Source organism: Pagrus major, chromosome 3, assembly GCF_040436345.1.
Source record: "Pagrus major chromosome 3, Pma_NU_1.0".
NCBI lineage: Eukaryota > Metazoa > Chordata > Actinopteri > Spariformes > Sparidae > Pagrus > Pagrus major.
Window position 1 is genome coordinate 5,209,574 of NC_133217.1, and position 9,991 is coordinate 5,219,564.

General features: G+C 39.9%; 2 protein-coding genes across 2 annotated transcripts; both read left to right on the forward strand.

Moving 5' to 3' along the window:
* The first annotated feature begins 743 nt into the window (after nt 1-743).
* ctss1 (cathepsin S, ortholog 1) lies at nt 744-6,488 on the forward strand. Its single transcript, XM_073463016.1, has 8 exons — nt 744-1,062; nt 1,713-1,833; nt 1,911-2,033; nt 4,209-4,361; nt 4,460-4,684; nt 5,188-5,353; nt 5,474-5,579; nt 5,658-6,488. The coding sequence occupies exons 2-8, from the start codon at nt 1,714-1,716 to the stop codon at nt 5,755-5,757; spliced, it is 993 nt and encodes a 330-aa protein (XP_073319117.1). The 5' UTR covers nt 744-1,062; nt 1,713; the 3' UTR covers nt 5,758-6,488.
* A 770-nt stretch (nt 6,489-7,258) lies between these two features.
* LOC140993542 (cathepsin S-like) lies at nt 7,259-9,679 on the forward strand. Its single transcript, XM_073463017.1, has 7 exons — nt 7,259-7,399; nt 7,627-7,749; nt 7,893-8,042; nt 8,708-8,932; nt 9,024-9,189; nt 9,302-9,404; nt 9,501-9,679. The coding sequence occupies exons 1-7, from the start codon at nt 7,280-7,282 to the stop codon at nt 9,598-9,600; spliced, it is 987 nt and encodes a 328-aa protein (XP_073319118.1). The 5' UTR covers nt 7,259-7,279; the 3' UTR covers nt 9,601-9,679.
* The last annotated feature ends 312 nt before the right edge of the window (nt 9,680-9,991 follow it).

A 9,991-nucleotide genomic window follows, 5' to 3' on the forward strand; every position in this document is an offset into this window, starting at 1 on the left:
CATCATTTTTTTTAACAGGCTTATAAAAAATGTATCTTTTGAGTATCTTACTATAAAGCTTTTGTATTTTCCAACAATGGTCTATTCATCAACAAGAAGAGCTGGCAATAGGACTGCAGCGACGTTCATACAAAACAAAAATAAAAGTAAGTGAAGAAATAAACAGATTATTTTCCTATGTTAATAAAATGCATTCTGTGTTTTTCTTGTTCGAGGGAGGACGTTTACACTAAAGAAGCAAACTGGAGATAAAAATGGTCTTTTACACTTAAAACTGCACACATACACAAACTTCCACCCAAAAAAGGAACTTTTGAGCAAGACTTCACCGAGATCCACACATTATCACAACACGTTAGCCAAGAGGAAACCAGAGCTGAAACCACTTTCAACTTCCCATCCATAAGAAAAAACAACTTTTAGTCCCCATTTATAAATCCAGTACGTCTGAATGTGACGAGCCTTAGTGTTTGTTTGTTTTTCCCTCAGAAAGTTCAATCTCTCATCACAAACTCGGTCTGACACTGTTAGGAATCAAGATCATTATCTCATTATCATTTATCACATCACCAAATGTGCTTTCTTGTTTTTGCCAAATAGCAAGCGCAGCCCATGTGTCAATGTCAAACACGTTTCACAACTGAAGGAACTTTACTCAACTCGAAAATGGGGAGTAATGATTAAAGTTGTGTAATTTCTACAGTTTTACTCTCATAAATCTCTGTGAAATCGCCAAATAATTTCTTTTCCGTCCACAGTTTTCTTCTTCACGTGTATTTCCTTCCACTTGCAGTTTCATTCTCATGTATTTCTATCATGTAACCTTTGTCACTTCTACCTCTGGGGCTGGAGGGGTATTTTGAGCCACTGCAGCTGGTTGTAAATGAGATCCACATGACAAACCAGAGAGCAGACGCACTGAATAGCGGAGTAAAAAAGTAACAACAGTGTGTGTTTGAGGAAACTGAACTTCCTCTTTTGAGTGAAGGTTCTCTGCTCTGTCACAAACGGGCACGCTTTATCTGCGGGACGAAATAACCCTGTTGATTATCGTACATCAAGGTAAAGGCAAACTTTCTTTCTTCTATTGTGTAGCAATGCATTTATACTGACTGATATTCTGAGACGAGATCAAATTCTTGTCAAAGCTGATGGCTGCGAGAAGGAAGAACAGATTTGCAGATGAAGAAGCTCAGAGATTACGGTGAAACAGGTTTGAACTTCTCCGTCAAGAGAGGTGAAGAGTAAAGAAATGTTAAGAAAGTCAGAAACGCCATTTGAAATTATTATTTAACTTTCACATCAAGGTAGTACAGGACTCATACGGCTCTCTGTGGTTGTGTACCGACATCATAATTGTGTTTAACCTTTAACACAGGATGTTGTGCTGTAGTTTTAGACTAGCTCAGGGTAGCAGATGTTGGTTTCACTAACCGTTTCCATTTATAGAACATTACATCTTTTGTTAACAGTGAAATAACCATTAACTAAAGTTTATTTAACAATAAATGTACCATTTGTTAATGACGGTTATTATAGTGTTGCCCTGAAACCTTAAATATATTGAGGTATCATCATTATAAGACAAAAAAAAGCACCAAAACCTCAAAATGATAAATCATCAACTTAATGAAGTCAATTAATTGTCTCAGTTCTAGCAAGAACTGCATGTGTGCTCTTGTAATGTGACAGGTTCTGCTTTTCCATTGCAGGATGCACATCTTGTGTGCCCTGTTGCTTTGGGCCTTTCTGGTCCTCGCCCAGTCTTCATCCGTCTTAAATGAAATGTGGGATGAGTGGAAAATCAAACATCGGAAGGTTTATGATAATCAGGTAGGATTGTGAAAACCTCCCTTTGTCGTCATACGTGAAGTGCACAGATCGTTCAGCGTTCGGTGTTTGTGTTTCAGACTGAGATCGTCTTCAGGAGAGCAGTGTGGGAGAAGAATGTGCAGTTGGTGTGGAGACACAACCAGGAGGCCTCAGCAGGAAAACACAGCTTCACAATGGGGCTCAATCATCTGGCTGACATGGTAGGAATCAAACGTGGACAAAGAAATAGAGAACTACAGATTTAGATGTGCAGAGATAAATCCACAGCAGTACTTCCACATTATACCAAAAACATGAACATGGTCATCACATACTTCAGCTATTATTCCATTATCATATTACAGACGGTTGATAATAACACTGGAAGGTTTCGTGGAGAAAAACAGTTCACAAGAACACTTCTACTGTTGCTCTGGGTTACAGTGGGTGTGAACAGTTTGAAACCAGGAGCAAATTTACAAGAACTGACCTCAAACCAGAGCAGCTGCGTCAGTCAGAACCTCTTTGGTAGTTTTTCTACCCCTGACGCCACTCACATCTGTTTGTGGGAAAACCCACTTCTCTAGTTATTTATTGTTGTATTAATTCCTCATATTCATTTACTTTCCCATTTAACTTTTGATTTTATTTATTCCTTTATTCTTTTAAAAATGTACATATTCATGCATTTACTTCTCTACTTACTATACTACATTCTGTATTCTTTTCCATTTGCATTTTGCGAGATAAAATACCCAAATTTATATGTAAAAAAAATGAAGAAAATGGTAAATTAATGGGAATACATAGGGGAATTAATTCAAAGGTTAATAAATACAAAATCAATTAAAACACAAATAGCAATTTTATATAACATTTTTTAAAAATCATGAATTTTTTGTGTTATTTTTGGTGCATTTAATGGTTTACTTATTTATTTATGTTCCTTTTGTTTAAGCAGTTCCGTAGCGAAATGTCACAATTGATGTTACAAAGCGGTGACAAAACAAACTGTCAGGTGTTAATATGTCACCATCTTTGTGCATGAAGGCTCAACATGCAGCTCAAACTGTAACAACTAAAACACAGTGAACAAATAAATAACAGGTTGTGAGAGTTTTTGAGTCCACATATAGATGTGAGTAATGTAAAGATTGGCTCAGTGGCAGCAGAGGTGGCTGCGTTTATGGCCATTTCAGTTCTCCTTATGTGTCGTCCCTGCACAACAGAGTGGATAACTGTCTTGATTTTGCTCTCACTGCCGATAAAACAGCTGTACTGCACACATCCCAGGTCTCATAACTAACTCAAGCAGACTTGTGCTGATAATAAACGAAGCATAACAGAAAAAAGAGGAATCATCGGAGCTCAGAGACTGACCATGATGCCAGTATATGGTACAGACGTGTATAAGAGAGACCTCTGGTGGATTCAAACTGCATGGCAAACATTTCAGCATCAACACCAGCCCTCGTTATGTCACCTCACTGGTCCCCCACCCTGCCAGGACATGTGCAGACATAGGCTTGACATTGTAATCTGTGTGTTCACACTCGCTGACCTCTTCTGGTCCAAGATGGATGCCACTGACCAACACTGTTAATCTGCATTTAAACCCCAACCTATAGAGCAGCTCTAATCTTCCTTTATACAATCTGATTAATTTAATCCAGTATGGCTGGGCCAATCTGTACAATCAGGACTGTAATGAAGTACAGTACGTCTGGTAAGACGAATAAAATTACGTAAAGGTATATGCACATGGAGAATTGTTGAAATCATGATTGCTTGCTGGTGTCACTGAGGATGTCAGATTTTCCCAACGATTTTCTAAATAAGGCCGCCTGTGCTGGAGGAACCAGCATCGTATGAGCTAAGGGGAACTTAACCGTTAACTGTTGCACACTGAAATGATGAAAACACCACATTGCAAAATGAAATATGTCTAAACTTACAGAGGTTGTCACTAAGCTTTGATATTGTGAAAACTCCTTAAAGGTGCACAATGTAGAATTTTTAATCAGAAGAGAAATATCTTCATTGACTGTTATCTTTTTTTTTAATGCCTAAACAAACTAAATAAACAAACTCTGTAGTTTTCATGACTGAATAAACTGAATAAACAAACTGACCTTAAAGGACAACACAGTTTCATACTGTTTTATTTTATATGTGGCGGACCCTGCCACCTTTCCAGCTTCAAACAGTGTTCTGGACCTTGTTTTCCTCTGAGAACAGCCTGTTTATTCAGTTATGGAAAAAATAAATACATCCGAGTTTTGTATTATTACCTTATTAATAGTGTAAATATACAAATTCTGAGTTTGAATTTCTTCTCCATAACTACATAGTGCCCCTTTAATGTGCATTTATTTACCACACCTTTTGTATTAAAGACAAGTGAGGAAGTCAACGAGAAGCTGAACGGCCTGAAGCTGGAGGAGCCTTTTAACTTCAGAAATGACACTTTTAAGGAAGCGAATGGCTTAACGATACCTCAGAGTGTGGACTGGAGGAAGGAAGGCCTCGTCAGTCAAGTCCAGAACCAGGTAAATATTGACTTGAGATCAGCTATTGTTAACCGAGGATAAGAACAATCTAATGATCAACCAGGTGCAAAACATATATGTTCTGTCTTTGTTCAAAGGGGTTATGTGGGTCCTGCTGGGCCTTCAGCTCTATGGGAGCTCTCGAGGGTCAGATGAAGAAGCGAACAGGTGTCATGGTTCAGCTGAGCCCACAGAACCTGGTGGACTGCAGCACCAGCGACGGTAACCTCGGCTGCAGAGGAGGATACATCTCTAAAGCCTTCAGCTATGTCATCCGCAACGGAGGCGTCGACTCAGAGAGCTTCTACCCCTACGAACACAAGGTGTCCTTCATGTTTCTTTGTTTGTTTCTTGTTTGTTTGTAATTATTTATTCTTTGTTTGTTGTTTCCTTCTTTCTTTCTTTCTTTCTTTCTTGTATGCTTGTTGCTTTTGCTCACTTCTTTTATTCTTGTTTGTCCATTTCCTTTCCTTATTTCCTCAGGTACTCACTTTACTTGCTTCCTTCTTTCTTTCTTCATCCCGCTTCCTTCCGTTTTTTCTTTGCTTCCTTATTCACTGTCATCCTTCATTATAATTTAGATCTGGACTTGTGTTTAGCAGATTAATATCTACACTGTACATCAGTATGGAGTGTAATTGTATGAATAATGTACAAACTACACTGTAAAATATTGTGAATTTACATATATTCAACTTTTTAACAAATCAAGATACATAACTTCCATTGAACACATTTTAAGAAGAAAAAAGAAATACTGCGCACAAGTAATCAGTGTGATTTAATAGTGATACATAATATATTTTTCTAATTTTTCTATTTGTAGAATGGGAAATGTCGGTATTCTGTTAAGGGAAAGGCCGGCTACTGCTCTGATTTCCACATCCTCCCACGAGGAGACGAGAAGACTCTGCAGGCTGTGGTGGCGTCGGTGGGACCGGTCTCTGTGGCCGTGAACGCCGCGCTGCCGTCTTTTCATCTGTACAGAGGAGGTGAGGCTGGAGGCGTCTGAATGTAAAGATTTAATGCAAAGAGAGGTCAACTGATAAGTGATGGGTTGATACTGGAGCTGTGAACCCTTCAGTATGTTGTTAACCTTATGCATCTTTCAGGTTTATACAACGTACCCAGCTGCAACCCAAGGTTCATAAATCACGCCGTCCTGGTTGTGGGCTACGGCACAGACAGAGGACAAGACTTCTGGCTCGTAAAAAACAGGTGATATTGTCTCTTCTGGCTGCAAAGTTTTAACTTGGGCTTTGTTTCCCTGACCTCTCTCTGTTTTTGCGATTCCAGTTGGGGAACTGGGTGGGGAGAAGGAGGCTTCATTCGACTTGCCAGAAACAAGAAGAATCTCTGCGGGATTGCCAGCTTTGCAATCTACCCTACACTGTGAAAATGGACACGCCACCTGAATCATCTTAGTGCAATTTAGGCTATTAAGGCTATTTATTTACAATCAGACTAGATGTGTGTTGTTTTCATCTTTGTGCATTGAGCGTGGTGATAAAGAGTCCTGAAAGTTCAACATTCTGTCAAAAAAAGTGTTTAAAAAGTAAATTTCAAAAAATGACATCTGCTTTAGTAGCCTTTCTCACTGATGTTTGGATTTTTAGAAATGTCTAAGTTTCACTTACTTAGAGAAGCTCTCATCTCCTTTTTGCTTTTTTGTACCTTTTAAAATGTTGTTGTTAGTTTATATATCATGTAGGTTATATATAACCTTTATATATTTGATGTGTTGATTTAAATATTAATATTTGAATCAGGTCAGCAGAATCAGTGACCTCTTTTAAAGGTGCTATTTGTAAGAAAAGTTAATTTCCGAATCTCATTCCCAACTCTCTTTTGATGAGCAGGGAATAAAACTCAAAAATCAACTTCTCTTAGAAAAAGCACCTTTAAATCTTTTCTTAAATCATACTTTTATTGGAGAGCTTTTCCTGATTTTACTGGATATTTATTGACGGACCTTGTGGTGGCGAAACTGTAAGTGGTTTTTATTTGCTTTTAACTCAATCAGAAATTGTTTTTGTGATCTGCTTGTTCAGAAGTTGCTGCCTTGTGTGAAGCATTTTCTAAAGTGGGTTTAGAAAAGTGATCTATAAATAAAGATTGTAATCATTATTGTTGTCGTCAGTTGTACGAGCACACACATAATCAAGATCTTAGTGATAAAGAAAGAATAAGAAATGTGTCTTATCTGCGTGTTATTATTGTTGGTAGTAGAGGTATTTAATGAAATAACAAAAGTTGAGAGTAATAAGCTTTTTCTAGATAGGATTCCTTTTGGTCTTGGACTGACCATCAGTCTGCCCCTTCATCTTAAAGGTGATGTTACATCAGTGGTGTGGTTGTTTCTGCTGCCCCCGAGTGGCCAGAATAAAAACACTTCTTTCAGGTTTAATGATCTGCAGCTGTGAGTGAACATGCTGATAAAAGGCTCTTCAGCTTCAATCTGGACTTTCCCTCAGTGATCCACTCAGGTAGGTCATACTCTAACATCTCTGCCATCAAGTGAGGATGACTACTTTCTGTGCTGGCTTTTGTTTCTGCCGTTTGTTTTTCTCTCAAAAAATGTAAAAGCAAACATTTCTAGGTAGAAGTACCCTCTACCATCAGTTTGTCAAATTGTCTGAAAGTTTTGGAAATGCCTTGTTACAAGGTCTAACATGAGGGTCGGTCACAGCTGCCTTCACTAATGTACAAATATCTTTTAACATGCATTTAAGTTTATTCAGGTTTCATCTCCACTGCTTCTAAATGTTGATGGATATCGGCTGGTGGAGTTTTAATTGGGCTGCTGCAGCTGTCCAATCAGAGCATGAGCCAGCTTTTAGTCTGCTGTAGGAGAATTTAAAGACATTTGTGTCTGCTGACGCCTGTCTGATGACAACTTCTCTTTCCTAGATCCAGAAATGTTTCGGAGCTTGCTTTTCACCATCCTGTGTGGATTTGCAGTGGCCGTCATCAACTCAGAACTAGACCGACACTGGGAGCTATGGAAGAAGATGCATAATAAAGTCTACTCTCAGCAGGTAAAACTAAGGTCTTTTAATGAAGTTCATTATAACATGTTTTAGTTTGTTTTGTGTGAAGTTTTTGTACATTTAGTCATGAATTAAAACTTGAAATATATTTTTTCCTGCACCTAATTATTATACCTAGAAATTGTAATTCTAAATCTTTACCTCTTGGTACCCTTCATGTATGATTTAAATTAACTCACGTCTCACATGTGGTTAATGTTAATGCTGTGCTGCAGATTGAGGAGTTGGGTCGCAGGCGGATATGGGAAGAGAACTTGGAGATGATTAACGTCCATAACCTGGAAGCCTCCCTGGGCTTACACACCTATGAGCTGGCAATGAACCACCTGGGAGACCTGGTGAGTACGCTAGCAACAGTACTTGGCGTGTTACAGGTGGTCTCCAGTGACTGGAAACTACAAACGTATGTCGTACTCAGACAAACTGACATGTGGATGTTGGAAAATGGAGAGAACTGACTGGTAATATCTTTTGTTTGCAGACCACTGAGGAGATCATAAACATGTTGACGGGCACAGTTGTGCCCCCTAACCTAGAGAGCGATCCTTCCAACTATGTCAGGGTCAACGTCTCTCTACCGCCATCAGTGGACTGGAGGGATAAAGGCCTGGTAACTGAGGTCAAAATGCAGGTGAGAACTTTACTATGGGAGGCCAAATGGGACATAATTCCTTCCGCCCCTCTCGCATGCATACATTCAATTATCTCATCTTTTTGGTTTCCGTTACACTCACTGACACAGGCAGTTCCTCTCGAAGGGGAATCCCAGGTTTTTTAAACCTGGACCCTATTTACATGTGTTGGTGTGTAAATGATTCATACCTAGTCCAGTAGATGAGCTTGCTGCGACATGGCTGTAAGGTAATCCTTGGGGCAACTCTGAGCATCAGTTACATCTGTTTGCCACGGACACGCAGAGGTTGTTCCAAGTGTCTGACAGAATTAAGACCTTTTTTGTTAGAGTAAGATCTGTTTTGTTACTAGAAAGGGAAGGCTCTAGGAGAAGTCTTGATCTAAAATCTTGCAAGAGGTGGGCTGTTGCACGAAGATGACGCTGGTAATGTGGAGAGAGAAGTTTGGAGTTTACCTTGTGGAACTGCCAGCACGAATTTATTTCCAAAGTTATGACTGAATATTTAACGGATGCTGACAATTTTAGATGAGGCAACAACTCCTTCAAGATTTCAGACTAAGACTTCTCCTTGAACAAGACATGTTTCTGGTGAGGAAAAGGATCTTACTCTTTAACAAATGGGGCTCTCTGTGGGAATAAGGTGCAACTTTTCTATCTTCCAGGGTTCTTGTGGCTCTTGTTGGGCCTTCAGTGCAGTGGGAGCTCTGGAGGGGCAGCTCAAGAAGTCCACAGGTGTCCTGATGTCCCTCAGTCCCCAGAACCTGGTGGATTGTTCGCTAAAATACGGAAACCACGGGTGCAACGGTGGCTTCATGACAAGCGCCTTCGAATATGTCATTCAAAACAAAGGCATAGATTCTGATGCAGCCTACCCTTACGTTGGCAAGGTGAGGCGTGTTAAAACTTCATGTCCAAACCTTGATGATTTAACTCTGGACAAAACATCATTAACTCCCACACACATGGCTTTCTTTCCAGAGTGGTACCTGCAAGTATGACTCCAAAAATCGGGCTGCTAGCTGCTCAAGCTACACCCTTTTACCAGAGGGGGATGAATATGCATTAAAGGAAGCTTTAGCCAACGTTGGCCCCATCTCTGTAGCAATTGATGCCTCCAGGCCCAAGTTTTTCTTCTATCGTCACGGTGAGTAGTGGTGGCATCAAACCTCTTTAAAATTACACGTCTAATCTTGGTTGGCTTTAAGGAAGTAACCTTGCTCAGTTTTGCCTTCTACACCCATTTCTTGGCCCCACAGGTGTTTACAGGGACAAAAAGTGCAGCCATAATGTGAACCATGGAGTGCTGGCTGTGGGCTACGGCACGGAGAAGAAACGCGACTACTGGCTCATCAAAAACAGGTGAAATATTCAATGTCAAGTTTTAATCTTAGGAATTGTATTTTCAATGTTTGTTTTCCTTGATTAATTTTTCTTATTGATGTGTTTATGATCTAGTTGGGGTGTCAGGTACGGAGATGAAGGCTACATCAAGATGGCTCGAAACAAGCGCAACCAGTGTGGCATCGCTCTCTACGCATCTTTCCCCGTCATGTGATTTTTAGTAGTTGGCCAAATTTTTGGATGTAAATTTCTCAACAGTTTTTGGGATTATTTTAAATAAATGTTTAATGCTACTTAAACTTGTTGATGAAGGTTCTTAGTCATCCAGGTCATGGTATTTCTAAGTGCTGTATCGTAGGCAACTGGACTTGTTTCAGTTTCTTGAGGATGTTTCACCTCCATCCTGGAGGCTTCTTCAGCTCTAACTAACTAGAGGGGAGTTGCAGGTTTTTAAACTGTGGGCATGTCCCTACAGAGTGGTTAGGGCCACTTGTGGGTCATTGACGCAACCGGCCTTCATGTGAGTTGCTAAGGCTAGGTGAGCCCAGGTGTGAGTGGTTAAGCTGTCTGGGGAGGGAACTCGATACTGCATTGTAGGTGGGTGA